We start from the raw sequence: 27,445 nt of genomic DNA on the forward strand, positions 1-27,445 counted from the left end.
TAAAAATAGAGGATGTAATACATGTTCTGCTAAAGCTCAATCTTTACCTTTCATCATCTATTTTTAGGATAGAGGATGAAATATATTAACCGTTGAGGATGTTCTAAGGTAAGGTAAGTCTCTGGCCACCATATTTAACTTTTACATGATCACATTTTTTAGTTTATAATTTTTTTTCATCTATGGTATCAGATTATTTGACTGTGTGCACCATATCTAGGGGGTGTTTAGTTGGTAAAATGAAAATTTTTGTGTGTTACATCAGACGTTTGACCGAATGTCAGAAGGGGTTTTCGGACAAGAATAAAAAAAAGAATTTCACGGCTGGCATGGAAACACCCAGACAAATCTTTTGAGCCTAATTAATCCGTCATTAGCACATGTAGGCTACTGTAGCACTTATAGCTAAGGAGAGGATGTGCAGTAACAAAAAAAATATATGAAAAGATTGCCGAGCTGCCGAAATGAAAATGTGCCTCTTGAAAGAAAAAAAAAAAGGAAAAGAAGGTAACAACAACAGTGAGAACATGAGATGAAACGGAATGGCATTATCCCTATCCCTTATCAACCAACAATTCATTAATTCACCAAGACATCGAAGTTGAGGCCGTATTCACTGCTTCTGTGGGGGGAAAACCAGAATAAATCCTCAAACACCTTCCAAGGATGATGGATGATACATGGGACAACTCCAGGAGAAGAAAACCTCAAGAATCGACAGGGATAGCAGCAGCGTTGCTGAGACCTGAGAGGAGAGATGATATCTCTCCTTGTTCCACCTGCAGAGATCACCAATGGTAGCTGGATGGTGCTATGAGTAACGTGACCACTTCCCATCACTGGTCCTGTGGAAGACCCGCGGCTTGTATTTCGGAAATGTGTCTTCCCAATAAGGATTCTCAATCAGGTATCTCCAGATCCTACATCAAGAAAGACAGAGAAAAGCTTGAATCATATGAGTCTCTCTCACCTGTAGGGAAGGCAGTTCAATTTGTACAACAAGATGGGCACAAACCTTCTCTCATTTTCCACAAAATGCGGTGGTTCTGCAGCTGGAGAGGTGGAGCACTGCAACAGGACCTCAGAGTCCGATAGCTGGTTAAGCGAGGATGCCATTTCTGCCCAATCTGGCATCCTATCGAGCAAAAAAGATATCGGCATATCATATAGGATCATCAATTTAGTGATTAAACAGCAAAATATACCTAGGATCATCAATTTAGTGATTAAACGGCAAAATAACTATGTGCTAGTTATTCTAGTAGTGCTCCTACTCACATGTGATCTATCATAATATTTCTGAGTTACAATTTTTATGATTGATGATAAAAAGTACAGAGTACCATTTATTAACCCCACCGAAAGGAAGGAATTTTCTTGTAGTCCTACAAAGAGTATAATTCACTGATGAACAGTAGACACTAGATAGTAGGTTGTATTGACATAACCATTCTACAACCAAGTAAACGGCGTTAAACGACTATGACACATGATTACCATTGTTTCAAACAAAAATCAGAGCTATCGCAATTCCCATTACAACAATGAATGATTACATTATTTTCAGTTAACCAAACTACTGTGGGTAAAGTGATGGTGTTATGAGTTGAGGGAATTGATTTCTAGACTATGAAAGAACTAAGGTTGCAAAATAAACTTTTTCCATGGTCAAATGGATTGAAATCTTTTAAAATACACACCAGCAGGCAGGTGCAATTTGAAAAGCATCACTGTGAGTATCGTAAGTCTCCAGTAGCCTTCCTTGCCAAGTTGGATCATAAGAAGAAACGCTCACACGAATTCGCCTAACTACTTCATCTGGACATCTTGAATTCATTTCAAAGATTGCTGGATTAACAGCCCCAGATGAGGTTTCCACCTGAAGACAACATGTGGTTCGTATGTGAGAAAGAAAAATCCAGTCAAATGGAATATATTCAAATAAATAGTTCAAAAGCGGTAAAAAGCATTAATTATTTCACTCTGCACCCAATCCATGAAATGTTGCACAAGAGTTTCAGCCTTAAAACATTATACATATATAAGTAAAAACACGTCACTTTGGATTAACATTTTAGGTTCAATCCTTGTGAACAAAGACACTTTTTATGCTCTGCATTTTATGGGTGTGGAGTCAACTGGAAGCAAAACTACAAATAAATGCTGTAGTAGATGCATAGAGAACACTAACCACAAATCCGCCAATTATTGGCCTTGTATTCCCATATAAATCAGTTGTGGTATTGTTCCCAAGGACACAAAATGTACGAAGATGGAATTGCTTCTGGTACTTATGCAACACCTCAAGTATTCTGCAACATAGTGGATAGGAATACCCTTCCAGTTTGCTGTGCTTCCTTCCAGAGGAATGTACAACCTGCAGTGCATATATAGTAAATTGGGTGATCCTATAGGAATGATGCTAACAAAAACTTTAAAACACAGCAAACTCTGAAATTAAACCTTTGTAGAAACATCATCAAAGCCACCAATCAGGTGAACCTGTAGTCAAATGGTAGTAAGAATATCATCAAGGGTGCTTATGCTATATTATGGAGAGCAATGGAGGGAAAGATACAAACATCAAAAGGTGCATTGTCATCACCAAGTAATTCTAACATCTGTTTGAGCCCTCCCTCCACAATTTTTGGGAAGTCCATGTGACTAATAGAAGTCCTGATATTAATTAAGAATATCAGAAGCATCATCAAGTGATGGAAAGTTAAATAAGAGTACTAAATCACATAAAAAACCAAGGCCTTACAGGGTTCAGCCAAAATGCTCACTTCCTTTTTCACTTACATTCCAGTCCTGTTGTTGCGAATTACAACACCCACACATGTAGTCACCTCATCTGTGCCCACTAACTACAGATGAAAAAGAATGGATTAACATAGAAAGTGCAACATACTGATATGGCATGGTCCACGCATAACAATGCAACTTTTAGCAATAGACATGCATAAGACCCTAGTGAAATAAGGAAAAGAATCCATTAAGATGTTCAAGCCACTGTAGCAAACTCAGAAGGCAATTAGCTAGCATTTGTCGATGAACAAACTTTAAGACAAATGAAACTGCATGGATAAGACTGGAGTTATCACAATGATATTTCCAGTTCAAGACAACTTATATCCTTATCCAGAACATTTTCAACTAAAGATATCAACAGTCCTTTCATGCTCATGGTCACTAACAAATTCAACTTATCAACAGCACATCGGACTTGGTAGTTTGCAAGCTGGATAAAAATCGCATAAAGAAAATTCTGCTAAAACCCGTCCTAAACCAAGTTTAGGACCTACAGCTACTGCCTACAATGTCCCCAAACAAATCTCCCAACATAAGGACCCTAACTTTAAGCCCCGTTTGTAGTACAGCATTAATGAATTCTGCAGGAATTTCATATGAATCAGTAAATTTCGTCCATAAGACTCAGGCAAATAATCCCACATTCCAAAAGGGCCTTATCCTTCATCCCGAAAAGGCCTCCCACCTCTGCATCGAAGCTAAATCATACGAAAACTACTAAGAGATCCAGCTATTTTCTGTCAAAATGTCCAGATTTATATCGAAAGCAACACGTGATCCCCTCTAATGAAACGAAAACCACATTTACAGCAGCATATCATGCAGCTAGCTCAAGCACTTCCACCCCAAAACTCCGAATTAACGGCGGATTGCGCATCTCTCTACCAGATCAACACGAACCGACGACAGGGTCAACGCTCCCCCCCCCCCCCCCCGCCCCGCACGCACCTGGATGCGAGCCGGATCCACGGTGGCGAACTCCCGCTGGAACACGTACACGTGCCTCGGCGCCACCGCCGCCTCCTCCTCCGGCCCCGAGGAGATCCGCCTCTCCGGCGCGTCCCTGAGCCTGCCGGACGCGGCGCGGAGCCCGGGGTCCCCCAGTAGCGCCGCCACCAGCTCGCTCCCGCCGCCCCCCTGCAAGAACAGAACGCGCCCGGGAAGTGTGTCAGCCCGTCGGAGTGGGGAGAGGCAAATCCGCACACACCCACGTTCCACGGAGGTGAGCAGCTCGTCCAACAATCAAGCAGGCGCACCCCGCGGGAGGAGCCGGAGGCGGCGACGGGCTCGCCGTCGACGAGGAGCATGTCTCGTCGCCGGTCGCCGACGCCGAGTCGTCGCGGAAGGGAAGTAGTTAACCACCCTTTACTTTGCTTAATCGTTTTGATTTAAGTGGCTTAATCAATTGGTTTGTTCGGTCTGGGGACGCGTCATGGCCTCGTGGGGGCCCGAGACGAGAAAATTGTTATTTTGCCATAGTCAAAAATGGTTTAAATAGATTGGTATTTCTAGTTTTGGTCGCTAGAAATATCGTTTTATTTATTTGATGCAAAAAAGTTTGTTCCTTTTATTCATCAGTAAGTTTATCAGATTGTCCCTGAGATTATAGGTAATAAGCTAGTTCACTGGATCAAATGGTGTGGGCGATTGGAGAAATATTTTTGAAAACTAGAAATCATAAAGCATGTAATACGTAGTATCAAATAAGATGGTCAGTCAAGCCATATTTTATTAGGAGCCAAAATATATGTGAGAAATAAAACAAAATTATAGATGCACCAATATATCACTTAAGTATAATTCCAGGAGCTTCAACAGTATTTATGTAGCTCACTCGATTAATATTCCAACAACAAAGTACCTAAACTTTATTTAGGGTTTTAGGTTTCCTTCGTACTTAATTTTAGAAATAGCTACCTGTACAACATGTTTCGTACGATCCGTGTATAAATCAAACCGCCCACACGGTGCTGCCGCGGACGGGGTGAGCGGGAGACTTACGACGTGCACAGCGGCCACACGGGTTGCACTGTCATGGACGGTAGTAAAAAAGTGTAGTACGTGTATCGCTCCTTAGTTTTGCAAGGTAAATTAGGGTCGCAAATGATTTTTTTAGTATAAATAAGGTAAATGCCATTTAAACGTGTTGCACTTGATTGATTGACCATTTTAACGAAGCCAAAACTACAAATGTTATTATAGCGAAACCATGTTTTTGAGAATGACAGAATAACAATTTCGCACCCATTAACCAACACAAACATATCCCTATACCATAAATTTTATATATACAAACTTTTTATAATATTATATGTATACACAGTGTTTCATCTTATACATTGAAAAATTGCGCATAGAAAAGTTATACAAATAAACAAATCTGTAACATATATAAAGTACTCCCTCCATCCTAAAACGAATCAACTTTTCAGTTTTTAGATACAATATTTAACTCTTCGTCTTATTCAAAAAATTTTTATGATTAATAATTTTATTTTTATTAGATGATAAAACATGATTAGTACTTTATGTGTGACTAATTTTTTAAAAAATTTATTGAAAATTTTTCAAATAAGATGGATGGTCAAATGCTCGACATAAAAATCGAAAAGTTGGTTTTTTATGGTATAGAGGGAGTAGTATTTAGTAAAAGTATCTATTTAAAAATACCATCTTAGAAAGATGTATCTATAATATTATACACTAAGAAACTGTATGTATAAAGTTTATATATAAAGCCTATATAAATTTACATAATACGTATACAAACTTTGCATCCATGAAGTATTCGTGGGCTAACGGGTCACGAACGTTCGCCCGTTAGCTTTTTGGCCCATCTCAGCCCTCATTTCGGCCCGGCCCGTCCAGGCCCATGTGGCCCAACTTCGCTTCCTTTCCCCGTCCTCGCCGCCGTCTCCCCGATCTCCTCTCCTCGTCTTCTCTCATCTCGCGGCGGCGGCGGTGGCGGCGGCGGCGGAAGGTTGGTGAGGAATGGCGCCCCCGGGGTCGCGGCGGTGGGCGTACGTGCGGGTCATGGCCGGGACCATCCTCGGCGGCGTGCTCGGCTTCTACGTCATGCACCGCGTCGAGACCTCCTACAAGGTAACGGACCCACTGCCCCGTCGCTTCCTCCACCTCCGCTCCCAGGTGAACTTTTGCGTTGCACCGGCGAGGAGAAGCTCACCCGGTCACCCCGCTGCCGCTCTGGTGTGGTGCCGTGGTATGCAGGCGAGGATGGAGGAGAGGCTGCGCAGGTACGAGGCACACATGCTCGCCAAGGCGAAGGAGGAAACGGAGCAGCGGCTGCAGGATGAGGCACCGCAGCACAAGGACCAGGCCCAGCTCTTGCCGGACTCATGATCTCCTCTCGCGCCGGATGCCTCCCTCCCTCCCGTTGTTAGGTAAATGTTGCAATCTGGTGTTCAAAATTTGAACATTTTTGGCGTCCTTTTATCTTATATTTCTCTAAATTAAGCTCGTTTGGTTGGGATCTGGTATGGTGGCTCCAATATTTCGATGTGACCCAGCCTAATATCTTAGTGCATTGATACCTTCCTACATGCTAGCATAGTACAATACCATCTAGCTTCACTGACTTGGCATGACCAGAACAGTGGATTTTCTTATGTCATATTGTGAAATTTCACTAGGAATAGTAAAGCTAGAGTATCAGGATCATTTTGAATTGAAGTTAGAAGGAAGATGAATAGTCCAAATTAATAAATCTAGGCAGTCTGCATGGTATAATCAACAGTATTGAAGTTGTTAAAAGGTTGGTTTCAGGCTCCAAAATTTGGCCATAAACATTGAGTGGCAGTGCCACTGCCAATAATGTTGAGTTTTCCAAACTAGGTTGACTACTAGAGTTTTCCAAACATTAAGTGGCAAGTTCTTTTGGATGCTAAACATAATGTGATATTAGAGTTATACTACTGAAGAGCACAAAATGTGATCAAACAATGGAATTAAAAGGCAATATGTGATAGGAAAGTTAGGTTGACGTATCATCAAAATCATGGCTATGTTCATAAAAGTAGAACGATGAATAGCTTTTCTGTCATGATGAATATGGGAGATTGACCTGTCAAAGAGGATGCACCATCCAGCTTCACTTATAATTTATATCACCAACAACAGTATTTATGGCTTTATTACACACATAAAACGCAAACCAGAACTGTTTGAGATTGAAAAAAAATGTTATTGCCTTGTAAGAAATATTGGTTATTCAACTTCCATGGATTACAAATTTTGTAAAATATTAGGTAATTAATTACCAACTCTTTCTTTCTCTCTCTCTCTCTCTCTCTTTTGAAACGAGAATTACCAACTGATTCAAGATTATATTTCCAGCCGTCTACCCAAAAAGTTTGTGCTGATAAAAGACTAAAAATTACCTGCAACTGTGCACTTCCCTTCTATTTCTAATGTCAAAGTTAATGGACTTGAGAGAGACTAAAGAACGGTGCATTACAAGTTCTAGATAAGGGGTTGTGGTATTAGTGCTCCAAGTTATATTCTAGGTTTTCTTCCTGATTTGTCTCAGATTATCTGTAATAGCCTTTCTAAGTCGAATTTGATCTGACTGTTATTATTCATGTATTTGCAGAACAATACCTAGTGGCCCAGACCTGTCCCAGACCCTTCCTCAGAAATAGATGACAAATAACAATCAAGCATGTACTTCTGGATTTATACCATTTTTGAACATGAGAAGTGTTTTGTTCGGAGAATGTGAAAAATGCCTCCTTGTTTTGGCTTATTGTAATCGTAATGGCTTGTTGTAGGCTAAGATGAATATCTATTTGAAGGTGGAAAGTGAAGTTTATAATTGTATAAGTATGCTTTGATGTTCATTTTCACCTACTTCCACACAAGCTGTAAATTCGAAATATTGCAAATTTGCAACAACAAAAGTAGCCAATGGTTGATTTGCCTCTGCAGAATGGTAAATTTCACCATGTCCTTGGAAATATTTGTGTGCACGATTACATCATGTTCACAGCCCGTAATTTTGTAGAAAATAGGTGAAACTCCACTGTAAACTGCGAAAGTTGTCTTACGTTGGGCAATAAAGCCCCCAAATTCACACTTTGTTGATCGTGATATAAGCCTATGGAAAATTTAGCTTTGTGTGATCAAGCTCTTCAATTTTGATTTTATTCAAGTCCATCTCTTGGCGATTTGTTCAGGTGAGCCCTAATAGTACTAATTATCTAATTTTTTATGGTCATACGAAAATCATCTAATTATCTCACCTTTTCGTATCTTGTGTGTCCAATCCTTGTGGTAGGACACAGACCGGTAGTGTGTCAAGGCTCTCGAGTTTTTTCACTACTTTATTTTAATCCTTAAAATTTTTGAGCTAAAATATGATAAAATTTTAGCCCACCCCATTTTAGACCCAATCATTAAATTTTGTAGTTAATAATTATATAATTTTTTAAAATAATATAAATTATCAAACGTACAACTAAAAGGTCAATGAAGTAAAAAAAAAACGAAGGGAGTATAAGAGCTGACAATTGATTAACCCTAATATAAAAGTTTCAGAAAATTATGAAAATTTATGTGCAGTCTCATTGAGCAACATATAAATTTTTTTTTATGTTTCGAGATTTTCATTATCTATTGAATTTTTTTTTATGTTTGATATGAGAGATGGGTCACTTACACAAAAGGGAATCACTTATACAAATTCTAAAAGCACACATTATTTTATGTACCATGTGAAAGATGATTTACATTAATAACAATAATAGAAGCACAAAAAGTACTTTATGTAGCATGCAAGAGAAAAAAATACATTTTAGCAAAATAGTAATGAAAAACATCTTGAAACGTTAAAAAACTTCTATGTCGTGCAACGAGACCACAAAAAATGTTTCATAATTTCTCGAAACTTCTAATGGAATAAATCAATCTTCAAGGTTTACATGTATATAAGGACATTTTGAATATTTTGAAAAAAATAGCATGCCAAATGATATGCCAAACTTCGATGTTATGAATAGATAATACCGGTAAATTATTGAATCGAGACAAACTCAATGACATATAATTATTTTTGGTGTCAATGAATGATGATTTTTAATTGGTTCAGGGTGCCATGACCATGCGTTTGGGGAGATCAGACACTTGGTTTACCGTAAATACAGTCAGTTAGCCGATAATCAATTAACTATTAACTTATCACTAAAAAAATATCGAGTTAAAAATATATATCGTTCAGAACAATTATTCGGTCAAAATTCTAAATCCGATGAACGATTTTATGTTATGTAAACGATTTTATGTTAAATAAAACATAATAAGTTCATGATGTACTGTTTACTTTTTAATATATAAACTAAGCATCGATTTTATGTTATATAAAACATAATAAGCTCATGATGTACTATTTACTTTTTAATACGAGTATAAACTAAGCATCTAATTGATTTGAAATAAAACGAGGCAAGAGAACGGCCGGTGACCAAATGGTTGTCCCTTTCTCGTTGCATCTCAACTCCATTACTCTCTTCTCTTCTCTTCTCTGTTTCCGATCCGATCTGCGGCGCGGTTGGTGCCGCCCTCCCTCCCGCGCGCGGCCCGGCCGGCCGGCGAGACCCTCCTCCCCTCCCCGCCACCCCCGCTCCGAGCCTCTTCTCTTCGCGCGCCCGGCCGGCCTGCCGGCCGGTGAGCAGGTTTGGAGGGACGCCGCCGCCCACGTAGACCTATCTCCGTCCATCTCGGTTCGATTCGAAGGTATTCCCCATTCTTCTCCCGTATCCCCGCGCTCGCTACGTCGTTGGATTGATGAGGCCTGCGCTTGTAGATTGCATCGGGTCGTGTTCTCGTTTGATGCGGCGGTGGGGGCACGTGGAATCGGGGGCTACCTGTTTGATGAAATGTCACTGAAGCTCCCGATCCCGCAAGGGCTCTCCTTCCTGAGAAGCGTCGGGTTTTTCGAGGACGGGAAGGCTGATGCCGCTGCCAGGCAGAGGCAGTCCCCGAAATTGAAGCTCCAGACAGACAGGGAGGTGTACAGGCCTGGTGATTCGGTCACTGCGACTATAGAGATCTGCACCCCCGCTGGGTTGAATGATGACGCCGCTGCGCCGGCGGAGTCGGGCGAAGATGCCCCCTCGCTCTTGGTAGATGGGCTCTCCTTCGAAATCAAAGGGATCGAGAAATTGGATAGCCAATGGTTCTCTGTTCAAAAGCCCTTACCAGGGTCTAAGCAAAGGAGAGGTATGCTCTTGCAATCATCTTTAAACATGATTCTAGCCATCTTTTACTTCAGTGCCACTGTACCACAACTACTATGTTTCATCCGCCATATGTACTTCTCATTTGTTCAGTTTCTATTCATTTGCTAGTTTAAGTAGCATACACGTCGTTATAGCTAGCATTTCTGTTTGTGTTATATTCATTGGATAGTAAAACATTGCATTTGGGGTCCTACAAAATTAGGTTGAGAATTTGTAGTTTTGTCCCTTTGCTAAGTTTGCACTACACAATTGATCGCTGTTTTAATTTCGTCCTGATAATCTTCTTTTATATTGTCATTGCCTACATAGGTGAACATTTGTTTCTGGATTGTTCAGCACCCACATTAATCCCTAAAGTTATAATTGCTTCGGGGCAAACAAAAACATGTAAGTTGTCTCTTGTTTTGAAGAATTGAACAAGTTTACATGAAAAATGATTTGGTTTTCATTTGTATGCTTCATTTCATTTTTTCCTAGTGCCTAGTATTGCATGATATGCTACTTTCTATGAATTCTCATTACTAATGGTTCTGGTATTATGGGCTTCTGGCAATATGAATGATTGTAATTCTTCATTTTACTCATACCTCAGTCTCAAACTCATCACGAGTGTTGGTTCCCATCTAATGATTAAGGAGATATGAACTGATTAATATGCACACTTGACATAGTTAATACTCCCTGTGTGGGTGAATATAAGGCCCACATGGAATTCAAGGTTCAAACTTTGTAACTTTTGACTAACAATCCAACAGCACATACATGTGGCCTACAAATGATACTGTTAGACTTCATATTTGAAAGTACTTTCACGTTATTCTAATTTGGTAACTGTTGCTAATACATTCAAGAGGAATGGATATGCAAAGTTTAATGTTGGTGATCATGCCAAATCAAACCTTACCTTCTATTTATAATGGGAGGGCTAGTGAATATTGAAAGCAGTATTCTCCTTAAGTTTTTCTAACCAGCCGTTCTTAATCCCTCAATAAATCTGCTGTATTCGTCCATTAGTAATGGACTATTTGGTAAGTATCTGTTGCGTTCTTGTAGTTTCATTGGAAGGAAATTCTCATAAGACTTTCTATGTAACATCTGAAATTTAATTATCTGCACCATATCAAGGATTTTAAGTTTAACTAAGCTAAAAGTTCTCTGCAGACATTGTACGTGTGGAGCTCCCAAGGATTTTACCACCATCATATAGGGGTATAAGTATCCGCTATATTTATTATGTTAGGAGTACATTGTTTGGAAGATCGATTATATTGGGTAATGGAGATCAAAATATTGCCCCTGTGAATACGGCAGTTCAATTGGTGAGTTGTATGCTTGTTTTCTGTATGTCCAATCCATACTTAAAATTGTTATCCTTAAGTTTTCATTATCTCTGCTTAATTTTGTAACTTTTGATCTGTTCATCCATTTGTGTCCTTTGCCCAATTTACTGTTGATTATAGAACCAGTGACCTGTGTTGAAGAACTTGTCTGAGGGAATACTTGCTATAAATATCATGAAGGTGGACCTGCTTTGATTATAAATATCTGTAGATGTTCTAGTTAGACATTAAGGTTGACCCACAATCTAAACATTGTAGGTAGAGAATTAGCAGTACGCCAGTACCTAAAAGGCTAAAGCACATTAGCTAGAAATGTTTGCTATAAATATCATTCGAAACAGGTAGGATATTATTCCTCTTAGTGCCTTATTCTTTCTCAATCTAGAATGAGATGTGCAATTTTACATATTTCTCATAACAGTCTTAAGCGTTGAATACCATGGTTTTGTGTGCCTGCAACCCTCATTTGATATGTTACAAATAGATGCATGTGCTCACTGCTTGCATTTTTTTTTGGGTGGGTGTGATTGCTTGTGTTGGCATTGCAGGCCCTAAATGCATGATTTCAGTTCACTTTCACTCCAATGTCTTGGTAGTGATGTCATTACATCAGTATTTATGTGAACTACAAAGAAACAATTCATATTTATATTGTCTATGCTGAAGACATTGGTTTCAGTTTCATGCGTTCAGTCTTCATTCTTGTTCCTGTTAACTTTTCATATTAGACAAGTTAAGAGGCTTAGAGCATGGTAAAATACAGGGGCTAGAGTTGGTAGGCATCTCTTTCAAGAGATCTTTGTCACTTCTGAATGTTAGGCACTTGTGTCAGTGTTTTTTGAGCTACAGTTGAGGTTATCATTGCTTGTGTGTGATTACAGTTTACTATTGTATTGGAAACCACCTGATGCCACCTTGTGGTTTTTAATTCTAAAATCATTATCTACCTCAACTCATTTTGAATCAGTGTACTATTGTTTCTGGCATTCAATATAAGTATAGTTGTGTAAATACTCTATCTTGGAGTAGGACTAAAATCAACATTTCTTTTTGCAGGAAGCTCGAATCCCGTTGCAGATATGTGTTTCACAGAAAAGTAGCAGCCTAATAAATGAAGGTCAGTGATGTGTATTTACTAATTTGAGATGCTGAAACTTCATGAACTGTTGGTGAATGCGCACTGACTGAAAATTTACCTTACGTCAATATTTGATATGTTCTTATATCTAATAATGCTTACTCCACTCTGGTTTTGTGTGGTACGCTCATAAGCTGATTGAGCTTGCTATTCTGTTGGGATAAGTACCTTACCATGTTGTTCCTGTTCCAGGGAACTTTCCACTCCCAATTGAGCAACTGGATATATTTTGGAGGGAGAAGGATGAAGATTCAGAATGGGTGCGTCCTTATATAAGCTTTTTTGCACCTCCCACGTGTCTTGCATGAATTGGCAATTTTTTTGTTACTTCAATGAAATACATTAATACAGCAGTATTCTGCCAAGAAGTACATCATAGTTTGTTAAGCATAAAAGATGAATTCATTCGTAGATCTTGAACTATTTTTTAACTGATGATATTTTGCATCTAGATGTACAAAGTAATTCTAGTAATCATCAGCTGAACCATTACTTGATCACTTTCCACTTATGTTGACACATATTATTTTTTGCAGCGCAAAGCAAATGATAATACTGATCTAGAAGAAGGATATGATAGTTCGAAGGATGAAGTTTCATCTGTTTCCTCCTACAATCCTTCCAAAGCAAACCCAGAAAGCTCCCTCAGGAGCTCAGTGTCGATGCACTCCCTGTCATCACGTCTCTCCACAAGCGAACCATTGTATTCTAGAGAACGCCCCAGTTTCCCATCTTATAGTCCAATTCCTCGATTATCAGTATCAGAGATTTCAGATGATCATGGTGGCGGTAAAGCTGGAAGTTATAATTTGTTTTTAATTATCTTTTTGAATGAGTTTTTGAATTATTTGATTATTTCAGAGGCACAAATCTATAGTATTTTTAAAGAAATATTTAGTATAACCTCATTTTTTCTATGCGATCCTTTCTCAATTTCTCGCTGGTGATCTAGCTGCCCTTCAATTCCTGTCATACTGTTTTGATGTTCTTAGCAACTCCTATTATTTTATTAATTTTCATTGTTCTAATATTTATGTTTGGTGGATTTTCCTTTTGCAAACTGATCATATTTGTCCTTCCTAAATCCATAGCTTTGAAGTCAATGTGCCATTTGCAAATACAAAATTCTGACCTAGCATTTGTTTAAGATATCCTTACGCTTTTATGATGCCCTTTTAGTTTAATTGATAAATGGCACACGCAGGTGTGGTGTCACCTCAAAGGAAGCTCAATCATTTGCTGTCAGATCATCATCCATCAAATGGGCAGATGTTTTCTCTAGATCCTGACCGCTCAAATGATGATGTTGGGCTACCTCTCACACCAAAATATGTTGAATCAGCTGGATGTAAGGCATCCTCACATACTGTTTCAGTTCGTTTTGGAGTTGCCATATCTCGCTAATCTCTTTATTGTATAGGTTTACATAACATTAGTCAAGATTGATTTCAGTACTAAGTTGCCTTTACAATCTTTTGCAGCAGAAAGCTTTATGAGAGGAAGATCTTATAACATAAGAATAGATGACCAAGTCTTGCTTCGTTTCTCACCAAAGAATTCCGACTCAACTTATTACTTTGGTGATATGGTATTGTCTGGTTTTATTACATGCACCACCACATTATCAGCATTAGGAACTTATAACTGATTTTTTCAGTTCTAATTGCAGATTGGTGGAGCACTGACCTTTTTTCATGGATCTGGAACACGGAGATGCCTAGAGGTAAAAGGTTGAGGCTGTGTTCGGTTGCTGGGGTGATAAGTTAACTTACCCAGCACGAAAAACATAGTAATATATTAGTACATGATTAATTAATTATTAAAAAAAATATAAAATAGATTAATATGATTTTTTAAAACAACTTTCCTATAGAAATTTTTTGCAAAAAATACACCACCTAGCAGTTTGGGAAGTGTGTGCGTGGAAAACGAGGAGGTTAAGTTAACTTATGGCCGGGGGCGAACGCGGCTTGAGTTGAGTAAAATGTGTATTGGAGTGGGATTCATATCGAGAATATTTTGGTACTTGCAGGTATCTGTAACCTTGGAGACATCAGAAACGGTTAATCCTCGTGTAATACATCCTTCGAGAAGGAGCTCACCCTCAATAACCAAGGTATATTTTCTGCACTAGTGTTCTGGTCCACATTGATATTCCGTTGATCTGTTCTAACATCTGGTCAATTTTTGTTTGTGTAGCTTGAGCAATTCTTTAGTCTGACAAGTGATTTATCTCACAACAATTTGTACATAATTGTTAGATTGAACTTCTTTATTTAACCTACATAAAGAATTTACTTTGATGCCAAATGATGTAGTTATATTTCTCAAGCCTCAGCCATTTATATACAGTATACTATTGTGACCTGACATACACACGAACAACCTCATGAAACCAAGCTTACGATGACTTGGGAGGGGGATGGGGGAGTAGAATAACTGACGAAAGGGAAGGCCACAATCAGACTTGGGATTAGGAACTTGTATATTCATCTTTGCTTGACTGAAGAAGGTACAATGCCCTTCTGTAGTGATGACTAATTCATCCCAGGAAGTGTAGAAATAACCTTTAGAAATCACACACATTAGCAGTAAGCTTTTAAAAAAATCTAACCTCTGGCAAAACACAAACTACCCATGTGCGTGAACAACAATTGCAGCAGAAAGTATCTACGGGAATTGGGAACCATAAGCATGATGAACAGTATCACTCAGACAGTAGGCAGGTGCATAACACTCTTATTGATCAAGGAAAAGGCATGTGCTAATGCCCTCAAACATTCAATGTAGTTAGTCATGGCCACCAAGAATCTATAAGCACCTACTCCCTTTGTTCCAAAAGGAATCAATTTCTAGGGATATATCTAGACACCCGATGTGTCTAGTTTCATCCCTAGAAATTGTTTTTTTTCCAGGGCAGAGGGAGTTGAGCCCTAGACTTTTACCTGCTATTGATAATTCTAGTGCATTCCAGTGAGATGCCAATACCATAAGTTATGTATTCTGGTTAGCATTTTATTTAATAAAAAAACTGCCTTTTGTCATTATTTAACTCACACTATTCGCTTTCGATAAGGAACAGGGCAACTTTGCTTGGATTTGGTCTAAAAAACATTTAGTCCTTTACACTAAAAACATACAAATTGATTTTAACGATTCACTCATTTTTCTCTGGACTCTTTGTGAAGGTACACAGTGAACATTATGAAGTTGTTGCGGATCTTCACCAAACAAGCTTTCTCTTTTCCGTTCCAATTGATGGACCAATGTCGTTTACTACTTCAAAAGTTTCTGTGCAATGGTCTCTTCGATTTGAGTTCTTCACAACACCTGAAGGAATTGATCCATCTAGGTATGTAATGGTATGAACTATTTTATGTGCTGTAACCTGATAGCATTATCTTTCACACGGTGTCTCTTAACAGTGCTGGGAGGGATGGATTGCTAAGGAGGCCCTGAGTTATGTTATACCTTCTGTACTGCTTGTGTGATGATCTTTTACTATTTGCATAGCAACACAGAAGCTAGTCAAGCACAAACTTCTGAACGTATTAACCACGGCAAATTAGTTTCTTCAGAACTATGCTACTTATTTAAAATGTGTTGAGCAATTTTGTTTTAACTGATATCCGGTACTGCCATACTGGGGAAGTGTGATATTTGTGCTGCTAGTTTGGAATCAGTAATTCTGGTTTCTTTTTTTGGCAGGTATGAGCATCCACTTCTTGTTGAGAAAAGAGAGAAGGGTGACTGGGTGCTTCCAATAACTGTTTATGCACCTCCATTGCGTAGGCAAGCAACTCATGGAAGAAATGATAAATCTGTCTTAATTGGAAACCTTTTCAACTCTTGAAGGTGTGCACCCTTCCTGCATATACCTGGTTTTTCGCCTGTCTTGCTAGGGACAACATCTCAGTTGGGACTTGTGAAGGAAACCCCAAAAGAGATTGAGGTTTCCGGTTTCCATCGCAACAGAAATCTCTGATTGATAATCACCCCAAAACACTAAAATAAACTTAGAATTTTGTACATGAACAGTATTTTTCTATACAATTGATTTAGAGGTGAAAATGTAGATGCCATATAATATTACTAAAAGCAAAACCTCGTTGAGCAAAAAGGATCCTAATTTGAACTTAAATAACTGAGAAACTCAGTTGCTAGCTGAGCCCTTTTCAGCTGGCCATGCCTTCCATTTGGACAATATTGGTGTTTCCTGAAAGCTGGAAAGGAAAATTAAGTTTCTTTTAAATAAGAATATGGTAGTACCTTTTATTGTTTCAATGAAGGCAAAAGGTATCTTTTTCACTATAAGCTGTTCGGGTATGTAAATTTGATAACTGATGGATTTATTTTTCATAGCTTGAATCCTCTTTGCATACTCCACCTGTCCCAAAATAAGTAGATTCTTGGAATCCCAAGAAAAAAAGATACTATAAAAGGAAAAGAACAGAGTGCCCTTCATCAATGGGAAAACAGTATTGGTGCGTAGGTAGGTAGGTAAGTGGTATTGAAAGGATAAAATTTCTCTGATTTGTGGACCGATGGTAGGTAAGTGGGTAGATATCAACTTATTTTGGGATAAAGTTGGAACTCCAGAAATCAGCTTATTTTGGGACAGAGTATCTATAATTTAATCAAACTGTTATTACTGTTATTTTTGTTTATTGATCTGTTTCTGTGCAACTATATTCAACCAACTGCTATGATAGTTTTATATGGTTGATGAACATGGGGAATCTGAATGCCATACCCTGTTTCCTTCTACCTCAGATGTGCATAGAAGTTTCTGCTGTTTTTTTTCACAATTGCTACGGGTTTTGTTCTGATGAGCTTCGAAGAGTATTCTCTGTAGTTCAACTTGCACAGCTGGCCAATTCCATACCCATAAAATACACGGGAGATTGGAACACGTGAAGGCAGAACAAACTTGTGTTAGATGCATATCTCAGTTCTTCACCTGAAAACAGGCAGCTATACTTATTAGTTATTACCTTGATGTAACATTGGCACTGCTGGATACGGAGCATGAGTACACTGTAGGCTTTCCTTTGATAGAGGGATTAAATTCTTGGGGGCGCCTGATTAGCTAATAGACCCCCTTCATTCGGTTTGTGTATACGTGAGACATCTGCCTTGTAATTCCATTCTTTTGTGGAAACCAAACATAACAGTACACTGGTTGCCCAGATTACACGTCTGTTTCTGAGACTGTTGTTACAAAGTAGTAAATCTTCCATAGTTGATGTGGCACCAATTACTTTTGTAAAGACTTTTTACTCAAAGTTCTGTCGCCATCAGCTAACTACCAGATAATCAGATTTTAGGCTCAGCAACTGCAAGCATATGAGCAACTATTTTATTGCCTCCGTAGACTGATGGTGATCAACAGACATTCATGTATCATATTCAGCCGGTGCTCAACTCTATCTTTTTAGCATTTATTAGAAACCATGGCCTCATTTGGAAAATAATTTGTGTGCGTGTGTATCACAATAGTTTGATTGCATTGGTTTCTTGCCGGAGTACATTCTTAGTAAGACTAAGAAAGCTCCGAGACTATCATCATACAGACCAAGCATTATCATTTTAGACAAAGAAAGTTTTTATTGATCTCAGATGATTAAATCAATGTGTCCAGACCAAGCATTATAACGAGAAACAACGTTACATTGTATATCATACAGGAAAACTAATCAGGATGACAACTCCAAGATTTTTTTTACGGTGGCTACCCATTCAGATTACAAGTGTTTTATTTGCCTTTCCTCTCAATGTTCAAGGATTACAGTAGAACCGCCGACTAACTGACATGTGAGCTCTAAGTCGGGATGTCCATGTGCATTAGTACATCAGATGATTTCATTCCCCTGACGAGGTGTATGTTTATATATAATAATATTATTTTTTCGTTTCACGTCATAAGATTTTATCCGTATGTGTGCTAATATATATATATATATATATATACACACACACACCGTGAGTTGTAACTCACGGGCTGCTTCGTGAGTCGGGGTCCAAAAATATATCAAATCATTTCTAAATTTTGATTTATATGGCTCACTAGATTCTTTGTATCAAAATCTTGTAGCACGTAATTTTTTTTTAATTTTTGGAGATTTTTAAAAGTGATACATAACACATTGATTATTTTATTAATATAGTATGGTCACTTTTAAAAATCTCAAAAAAATACTTAAAAATATTTAAAAATGAAAAAATTTTGCGTGCTATAAGATTTTGATATGAAGAATCTATTGAGCCATATAAATTTGATATGTTTTTAAACCCCGACTTACGGAGCAGCCCGTGAGTTGCAACTCACCGTAGCTAGACTATATATATATATATATATATACACACACACACGGTGGCGCTACACAGCGCGCGCCACAGAAGTGTTGCCCGCTACGAAGCAAAGCAACGTAGCACGTTACACATCAATCAAGCAACTAACCTCCACGTTATCCCACCCCCCATCACTCCAACAAAGCTAGCGGAGTTAAAAAATAACTTATATATGCGTGGGGTGTTTACTACGATACATTATGGATACACAGTGTGTGGGGTTAGGGATATGGATGCTGTATCATATGTTGTTTATTACATAACGCTCTGACACTGTATAGTAGTTATAGTATTAATATATAGATAGATCTAGATAAATTTAGAAAATCTTATAATATAATATGGAACGAAAAAGAGAGGAATAAACATCCTGCATCGGAAAATGGTTCACATGCCACAACTTCAGCGCCAGTTTTTTTTTCCCTAGCAAACAAACATAGCATCCATCTATAACATACGGGTAACAAGCTATCACCATCTACCATGATTGACTCTGCTGTCACCTTCCAATTCATAGCAATCTGTATCCTTCCAGGTACAAATGCAGGAGCAAGGTCCCTACAAAAACCACGTGCACTGTCAAAGTGTCAACCAACAACCATGCTTAAACTTTTTCTTATGGATTTTAGACACACTTAAGTTAATCCCAGTTAGGTGCCCTGTCAGTTTGTCATCGCCTTGCCAGTGCCACACGGATGCCCAACTCAGCCAATTGGCCGTCTCTCTTTCTCTCCTTTTCTGATACCACAAGTTGCCTGCACAACTCTGCGTCAATCACCCCCATGGTGGAGACCGGAGACATTAAAACGGTCACCGTCGCCGTCGACGCCGCCGCCGCCGGTAGCTGCCGGAAACTGGAAAGCTCACCTGACCTGACCAGGAAGCCGACTGGAAAGCGGTTTGGGTGGGAAGGGTTCAGAAGAGAAAAATTCAGGAAAGGGGCTTGCATGTGTGTCACTGTCCCAGTGGCAGCCAACTTGGGTGATTTAGTACTAACCGTGCTCGCATTTGCATGATTAATTAGGGGTTGACAATCCTGGGTCAAGGAGTTGATGGCCGTCATCAGCCAGTGCAGAACAGGAAAAAGAGGAGGAAAAAAAGGCTTCTTTTTTTTGATATGAAGAAAAAAAAAAGGCTTCTTTGATCCAGGTATTTTGTCCTGTTTTGGTTGCTGGTCATCTTCGTTGGTCTCTGGTTTTCTATCCCTCTCTACCCTTTTGGGAGATTATTTTTGAAGTAAAACAATGAGTCTCTTTTATTTTCAAGTGAGTTGGTAAGAAACAATGGTCTATGCAAGGAAAATTACAAAGATGCCATTATAATTTTATAAAATTAGAGATATGCTATCCTAGCCCACGTGTCATTGACTCATGCGGATTATATATGTCATTAAGATGCCAATGATATATCTTCAACTTTGCAAAATTATAATGGCATGTTTGAAGGTCAACCATAGATTATTATTTTTCTATAAGGTGGTATTCTAAATAGTTTTTTGTTGTTTTTAATCAACCTATATTTTTGTGGTTTGCAATCATGGATCCTGCCACCTCTGTAACAAGTGGTTGTAGTTTCTTTGAAGGATATGTCGGAAAGAACTATTTTCTAAAATGAGATGACCATTTACAAGTGTACAAGGTTTTCTATCCCATGTGGTACCATTTTAAGTTACCTTTCTGTAATTTTTTTTGTTGCTACTTGTTTCTTTTTTTAAGTTACATTAGATCTTGTTGTTAATAAGCAAACTATAGACTATATTAAGTAGTAGCAATGATATATTTTCTATTATTTTCAAGACAAGCAATGAGATGAGCATTCACGAGTGCACAAGGTTTTCTATGCTATATTGTAATTTTAACTTGCCTGTTGGAATTTTTAGTTGATAGATACTACTTGTTTCTGTTTTGGTTACATTACATAAAACTATAGTATAAACCATTTAATAATTTAGTGTATAGTTTATCTCTAGTGCATATTGTGCGTATCATTGTGTTCATGTCCATTGGATGCCAAGGGCATTGTCCTTGCTGATGTCGGCTACATGACATCACAGTTTGGGAGCACGAGGGTTTGAATAATTGTTGTTACTTTTCTAAAACTTCTAACTGATGGACATGGATCCAACCAATGTAAGAGAGCATTAGCAATAAAAAAAAACAAAGAAGCATATCTCTTTTCATAGCTATTAGCACTGCAGATCAGGACAGGATGCAGTGGTTGGCCGTTGGCACAGCCTCAAAGGACACCAACTTGGGGGTGGTCCAACCAGTTGCATCAGTTTTCAACTAATTACTAATTAGGTAACTTAAAATACCATATTTTTAGTTTATTTATCATGTGTTCTCTTTGTTTAGCTTCCATCTCTCCTAAATGAGCAGTTTAATCATTAATTGGTGGTTTGAGCAATCATTTTTATATCCCATATATAGTTCATATGATCATATCCACAAAGCAAAGAAAATAAAACATAATCAAAAGCAGAAGAATGGATAAGAACATGGTAGCCCATTTGATGTGCAATTACAGAATAGTAAGGCAACAAGGACAAAAAAACTGTAAGGAGGTAATTGCTCCTTTTCCGCTAAAGAAAGAAGTAATTTCTTTAAAATGTGCAGAAGATCTTACTTTATGAATGGGAATAACTTAATTTAGCACCCTATGTATCTGACTTTATTATATAAGAAGTATCTGACTTAGAAACTAGCCAAAGAAAAATACCCACTTGCAAAATTTTAAAGCCAACCTTTTTGTTTGTTAGTTGTGAGGTGACAACTGTACTAAGAAAACGAAGAAACACCTCTACCCAAAAGTTCACTTTTGGCTACACAGTTGCATTGGACATTTGGACTTTCTGAGAGGCAGGATGGAGATGGATATCCAACATCTTGGAGGGACATGGATAAATAGAGTGGATGGAGAAGTATTTCACCAATTACAATTTCCAAAGATCCAAAGAAATACATGTGCTGTTCTTAGCCTCCTAGGTGTGGTGGATGGAGGGGATGATGCATGAATGTAGCACCACACTGATAAGAGGAGTTAAATACATGAGAGAGATATCATATTGTGCTGACAGTGGTGCTTGATGATGAGTGCAGTTCTTTCAGAGAAGTGTAAGGTGGGCACCAATTTAGTAAATGCAGAGAGCAATTTCTTCCAAGCAATTAAAGGCAGAAAATGATACCATGGTAGGTCACTGTTATTGACAACAACCTAGGATTTTTTCTTCTAGGGATAAGGGAGAAAGTCAATCATGTGGTAGGGGGAGATTTTTGTTAGCTTGCAGCTATGGTTTGAAATAAAGATATTTTTTCCATCCAAAACTTTGATTACTGAGTTTATATGTAGCATTCAGAAATGCCATTTGTCTTTCTGTTCCAAAATAAGTATATTTGCACCTTACATCAAGACTATATAAGCCTTCCAAATTGAGGGATGAATATTAAAAGAACCACTGGATCTTGTTTAAGATTGCAGAGCATAGAATTCTTATTATATGGCTGAGGAAGAGTAATAGCCTATGTAAGTGTCGTTTTCTGCCAGCTTACTTACACACCTCTGAATATGTGAAGGCCAACACTCATCCATACAAAAAAGAACTTCACATACAAGAATGGTATAAAAAAATAACTTGGTGAAGGTAATTTCCAGATGTGCATAGTCACAGACACCTGTTATTCACACCCCTTTGCAATTAGTAAACTTAAACAAACACTTAACCATAGCACCCCTTGGGTTTACTGAAAGTGAGATGGAAAATAATTGGGGTTTCTCAAGAGAACCCCATGTCTGCACAATCCTTGGGGTCAAGACTGATGACCTAACTAATGGAGGATCATGGAGATCCATGTTTTGCATCAAGCTTTTCAATTGCCACGAAGAAGATGATTGCAGTTTCCTTATGAAAGCAAGCTTTCTTAGAATGATGAATTGGTGATCAATAGGAAACTCCATATGCGAAAGAACAGCTAATATTTACATTTCAGAGAAGAACCAGACAAGTTTAAGCACCCAAATTGATCATTCCTTCTATAATACAACCCAGTTACCCTTGCATCCATACATGCAGTCAATTATTGGCAACCAGGGGTGCAAGACTTAACCACCACCATCACCATTTTTTTTTCTCTCTTCCTCCCTTTTTCTTTTCAGCACCATTCTGTTCATCTAAACCAAGCAAGGAGAAAAGAAAAAGAATCCAAAGCTCTCAACCAAAATGCAAAAAATTCTCACAAGTAAATCTTTTGCTTCGGTCCAACAAAAAGTACCTCAAGGTACCGGTAGCTTGAGGTATCAAATCGTTTTCCACCATTGGATCTAGCTGAATAGGATGTGCACTGTTAAATCCAACGATCAGAAATAATTTGATACTACGAAATACCGATATCTTGAGATACCTTTTGTTACTTTTTGTTGGACCGAATCAAACCTCAAACCAAAAGGCAAGGCTCTAACCCCAGCAAGTATTCAAGATGCGTACATTTCGCCAACAAAATCCATCCTCGATGGACACTGGAACAGGTCGGCAGCCATGCCCTGGAACACATCCTCTTCTTCCTCCAAGAAGCTCAAGAACCCTCCCGGATTCAGGTCCATCCACAGGTCGGTGTAATCAAGATGATCGTAGCCGAGGCCACCTCCTTCCTCCACCTTCACCTCGCACTTGATCTTCTTCTTCTTCTTGCTGTTCGTTAGGTTCTCCTCGCTCTCCTCCGGCTGCGCCGCCGCCGCCGGCCTCTTCTTGGCCGCCGTGGCCGTCTCCTTCTTCGGCTCCTCCTCCTCTTCCTCGGCGGCGGGCGGCGGCGGCGGCGGCGCCTGTGCCTCCGCCGTGGCGGCGCCGTCGGCAGCTCCCAGCTGCTGCTGCTGCCGCCTCCCGGTGAGGCGCTGCACCAGCTCCCGGAAATTGGCCACGTCGGTCTTGATGATCTCCGGCGCAATGATGTGAATGATCCTTATCTTGGGCCTCTCCTTCTGCACCGCCGCCGCGTCCGACGAGCCCTTCCTCGCCGCCGCCGGCGCCGGCAGCGGCAGCGGCGGCGTCGATGGGCTCATGCTGTTGTAGCTGCACTCCCCCATCACCCCAAACACAGCTAGCTAGCTAGTGCAAAGAGACGAGAGGAGAGAAAAAGATTGAGCAAGATCGAATTTTTTTTTTGAGAATTGATGGTGTGATGCAAAGCAAAGCTAGCTAGAGATCTTTGTCAATCTTGTTGAGATGAGTTGGGTGTTTTGGACTTTAGGAGAGGGGGCTATATATGGTCGAGGGAAGCCATGGGAGAGAGATTAATCTCGAGATTAGTTGCAAGTGGCGCGAATTGAGTATGATAGGTAGAAGAAATTAAAAACTAAGTGTTTTGGGAGAGGATGGATGCATGAGGATGACAATGAAGTGTAGGTAGCAACAAGAGGATGCATACAAGAAAGAAATGCAGACACCTTTTTTTTTTCGAAATTTAAAAATGGATGGAGGGTTGAGCGTCGACAGGGACGCCACGGTTTTAGACGGGCTGTTTAGTGTTAAAAGATACATGAGATTTGCTCCAAATACGACGAAAAGTATTTCGAGGTACTGGTATCTCACGGTATCAAATTGTTTCTGGTCATTGGATCTAACAATTAATATCCATCATGCTTAGCTGAATTAAATGGTGAGAAACAATTTAGCACCCTAAGGTACCGATATCCCAAAATATTTTTTGTTGGACCGAAACAAATCTCAACATATATGCATATCGACATTGAGCTAGCTAGGGCAATATCCTGAATTAGGTGCATGTCGACAGCAAGGGTGGTATGCTTAATTATATTGATTAGTTTTTTGTCTTGTATTATGGGAGTTGAGGTTATAGTTTAGCAAAACAGATGCATGCTAGCTTGGTCCTGCCTTGCACTGCTAGCATGTATTAACTATTTCTCTTGTGTATTATGGAAGTTGAGAAATAGTTTAGCGAGAGAGATGCATGTTTTGGTGCTGATTGGCACTACTAGCATGTACTTTAGCTGATAGCTAGGTAGTTAGCACCTTGATGGATTGGCCTGTGGGTATTGGATCTTAGTTTCCAGTTCAGGTGAATAATTAATATGTAATCAAGTTGTAACACACATGGTTACACTACTTGAGTTCATATTTTACTGTGATGTAACATAATAGCTCTGCATATGATATACCTCCCCCTTGGCTGTCTACTTTAGAGGTATCACAAACATGTTCTTTGGACTTTTCTGTTAATCAATTATTAGTCCCTCCATTATATCTTTTAATGAAGAGAGAGAGAACAACTAGATCGACAGGGTGACAGTGTACATGGGTACGTATGCACCATGACGCAAGTTGAAGGGAGACGGGGGAAAGCAAAGCATACGGCGAGATGAAAAGAAGTTCTCAAATTATGAACCTCAGCACTTACGGCATATTTGTAAAAACCCTAAAATAAATTAACTTCGATGAAAAAAACCCTAAAATCAATTCTAAATTTAAGGTTTAAAATTAGAGTTAGAGTTTTACTCCTATCCTTCCTTTTATACCGCGAGGTATCAGTACCTCGAGATGCTAATATCCCCACTCGTGCGAATAAGTTGGTACCTCGAGGTACCATGCAATCATGACCGTTTGATCTATCAACACCAACAGTCGAGATTTTAGTATCTCGTGAGGGAGATTTTAGTATCTCGTGAGGTGGATAGTACGAGTAAGGATTTTAGTACCCCACAGTACTAGTATCTCGCAGTATAAAAAAAAGGACATGAGTAAAACTCTTAAAATTAAGAAAAAGATGAGCAGTAATCAAGTTTTTTTATGGTAGTAGCAGTAATCAAGCTTGTAGTAGCGTAAACCTGAGTGTAGCCATGGAGACAGTGTAAGATTTTTAAACATTGTCTAGATTTATATATAGATATTAATGAATTTATATATATATATATAAATTATATATATTTATCAATTGAATTAAACTATAAAATCTTATAACATAAAACGGAGGTGGTATGTCTCAACTCTCGGTAACTTTGACTAGGTTAGCAGTTAGTTTGGTTATAGTCATATTAATTTGTGGCAAGATTCATTTACAGTAAACTATGTCCCACGTATCAATAACTCGAAAAGATGGTAAAATCCGCTTAGACTTGCTTGGTATGGCTAAGGATTTGGTAATCTCAACTTAAGTAAATATGATAACTTTTGTTGGCTAATGGTGGTGGCAAACTGTGGCCAGCAAGGGGGCAAGATGTATATATGCAAAACACGCGGGGTGGAGGAGGATCAGATGAGATGCGTGCGTATGCGGGGGAGCAGGAGCAAAACAACCGGAACTGCGCGAGTGCACGTATGGCGCTAAATATTACGACCCCATGGATATTTTTATAGATGATGTCATTAACTTTATGATACATGTTTGACTATTTATCATATTCAAAAGTTTAGCATAAATATATAAAATAAAATTTATAATTAAAATATATTTAGTAACAAATCTAATCATTACAAAATAATACTCCCTCTGTATTTTTAATGGATGGTGCCGCTGACTTTTTGGCACTATATATTTGACCACTCGTCTTATTAGAAATCATGTTAATATGTAGAATATAAGTTATAATTATACATTAAGTAATAAATTCAATCATAATAAAACAAAAAATAATCACGTGAGTTTTTTAAATAAGACAAATAGTCAAACACGTGATGAAAAATCAACTTTGGTACTGTGTATGTAATAAAATACGAAGGGAGTAGATTTGGGTGGAAGGGCGGTGTTTATGAACTTACGATGGAAGGATATCCATCGCAATCTGCCGTTCATCGGGCATAGCGGTGCGCTAGGGTCATGTGCGTGGAACTGAATCCTTTGCAGTCGACTGCAGAGGATATCGTCAGTGACGGTTGTAGGGGAAGTCGACTGCAGAAGGATCCCACGTGCGTAGGGTTAGCTTCTCTAACATTACTATTTTCCATAAAGCGCACGTATTAGGCACCAATTAAATTAAAGAAAAGTTATGTAAGACAATCTCAATTCGTGTGCACCTGGGGCTTCCTTGGCATCCGAGGCTGGCCGTTATCACGACTAACTCATTTCTTTTATTTTCGGCATACTTATCAAACACATGAATTTTCTTTTATAAAAACGTTATATCTAGAAATTTTTTGAAATACTTTTATAAATCTATGCACTACTTTATAAGTGAATCTTTGTTCTTAAATAATAATGGTAAAATCAGATAACGTCATCATCGCTGCCAAAAAAAGAAAAAAAAGAATAATCTACTGTCTGTCCCCTGCAATCTAAACCAAACGTGGCCTAAATTCCGGTTCTTTTTCCACTATCAATTATGTGTCATTACTGACCCACTCTCTACAATGTATTTTATATAAAAAAGTTACAAACAAAACTTTATTATCTTACTCTTTTCAAGAAAGATTTCGGTTTTTATATTAGTTAATTCAGTTATCTTATGTTTCAACAGTCATCACAAAATCAAATAATGTAGAAAATCTCACGCGGAAAATAACACGGTCTAAGTCATCGCCAAATGTAAGTTTTTAAAAATAATTTAGA

The 27,445-nt window shown here is 38.6% G+C and overlaps 4 protein-coding genes across 6 annotated transcripts; 2 read left to right on the forward strand and 2 right to left on the reverse strand.

Annotated features, from left to right (window-relative positions):
• Positions 1–372: 372 nt before the first annotated feature.
• LOC102721938 (protein N-terminal asparagine amidohydrolase) lies at positions 373–4,198 on the reverse strand. The gene is made up of 9 exons (XM_015837912.2): positions 4,031–4,198; positions 3,760–3,983; positions 2,803–2,867; positions 2,583–2,676; positions 2,464–2,502; positions 2,192–2,377; positions 1,701–1,879; positions 1,016–1,135; positions 373–920 (listed from the first exon to the last, which is right to left on the reverse strand). The coding sequence occupies exons 1-9, from the start codon at positions 4,116–4,118 to the stop codon at positions 812–814; spliced, it is 1,104 nt and encodes a 367-aa protein (XP_015693398.1). The 5' UTR covers positions 4,119–4,198; the 3' UTR covers positions 373–811.
• Positions 4,199–5,733: 1,535 nt separating this feature from the next.
• LOC121054772 lies at positions 5,734–7,805 on the forward strand. Its single transcript, XM_040525415.1, has 3 exons — positions 5,734–5,913; positions 6,040–6,212; positions 7,421–7,805. Exons 1-2 carry the CDS (start codon positions 5,803–5,805, stop codon positions 6,169–6,171), a joined length of 243 nt encoding a protein of 80 aa, XP_040381349.1. The 5' UTR covers positions 5,734–5,802; the 3' UTR covers positions 6,172–6,212; positions 7,421–7,805.
• Positions 7,806–9,277: 1,472 nt separating this feature from the next.
• LOC102722226 lies at positions 9,278–17,751 on the forward strand. Of its 3 annotated transcripts, none has more exons than XM_015838792.2 (14): positions 9,278–9,558; positions 9,629–10,044; positions 10,374–10,451; positions 11,226–11,383; positions 12,461–12,521; positions 12,735–12,802; positions 13,079–13,343; positions 13,747–13,890; positions 14,024–14,130; positions 14,212–14,265; positions 14,575–14,658; positions 15,731–15,894; positions 16,251–16,397; positions 17,316–17,751. In XM_015838792.2, exons 2-13 carry the CDS (start codon positions 9,702–9,704, stop codon positions 16,393–16,395), a joined length of 1,671 nt encoding a protein of 556 aa, XP_015694278.1. In that variant the 5' UTR covers positions 9,278–9,558; positions 9,629–9,701; the 3' UTR covers positions 16,396–16,397; positions 17,316–17,751. The 3 variants fall into 3 exon arrangements, with proteins under 3 accessions (XP_015694278.1, XP_015694279.1, XP_006657140.1); XM_015838793.2 differs by having other exon boundaries at positions 17,398–17,751; XM_006657077.3 differs by having other exon boundaries at positions 13,079–13,331; positions 16,251–17,751.
• A 5,493-nt stretch (positions 17,752–23,244) lies between these two features.
• LOC107304365 lies at positions 23,245–24,342 on the reverse strand. Its single transcript, XM_040525143.1, has one exon. It carries the CDS (start codon positions 23,967–23,969, stop codon positions 23,361–23,363), a length of 609 nt encoding a protein of 202 aa, XP_040381077.1. The 5' UTR covers positions 23,970–24,342; the 3' UTR covers positions 23,245–23,360.
• Between the last annotated feature and the right edge of the window lie 3,103 nt (positions 24,343–27,445).

This window comes from Oryza brachyantha, chromosome 6 (assembly GCF_000231095.2).
Source record: "Oryza brachyantha chromosome 6, ObraRS2, whole genome shotgun sequence".
Classification (NCBI taxonomy): Eukaryota; Viridiplantae; Streptophyta; class Magnoliopsida; order Poales; family Poaceae; genus Oryza; species Oryza brachyantha.

What these genes read in the sequence shown, in the direction of transcription:
- LOC102721938 (XM_015837912.2), bottom strand. Translation starts at nt 4,118, where the DNA reads ATGCTCCTCGTCGACGGCGAGCCCGTCGCCGCCTCCGGCTCCTCCCGC. An exon ending in TGGATCCGGCTCGCATCCAG is followed by an intron (nt 2,868 to 3,759) that starts GTGCGTGCGGGG and finishes TTTCATCTGTAG; the next exon opens with TTAGTGGGCACAGATGAGGT. An exon ending in TTGATGATGTTTCTACAAAG is followed by an intron (nt 2,378 to 2,463) that starts GTTTAATTTCAG and finishes TATGCACTGCAG; the next exon opens with GTTGTACATTCCTCTGGAAG.
- LOC121054772 (XM_040525415.1), top strand. Translation starts at nt 5,803, where the DNA reads ATGGCGCCCCCGGGGTCGCGGCGGTGGGCGTACGTGCGGGTCATGGCC. An exon ending in GCGTCGAGACCTCCTACAAG is followed by an intron (nt 5,914 to 6,039) that starts GTAACGGACCCA and finishes CGTGGTATGCAG; the next exon opens with GCGAGGATGGAGGAGAGGCT.
- LOC102722226 (XM_015838792.2), top strand. Translation starts at nt 9,702, where the DNA reads ATGTCACTGAAGCTCCCGATCCCGCAAGGGCTCTCCTTCCTGAGAAGC. An exon ending in AGGATGAAGATTCAGAATGG is followed by an intron (nt 12,803 to 13,078) that starts GTGCGTCCTTAT and finishes TATTTTTTGCAG; the next exon opens with CGCAAAGCAAATGATAATAC. An exon ending in CTTATTACTTTGGTGATATG is followed by an intron (nt 14,131 to 14,211) that starts GTATTGTCTGGT and finishes TTCTAATTGCAG; the next exon opens with ATTGGTGGAGCACTGACCTT.
- LOC107304365 (XM_040525143.1), bottom strand. Translation starts at nt 23,969, where the DNA reads ATGGGGGAGTGCAGCTACAACAGCATGAGCCCATCGACGCCGCCGCTG.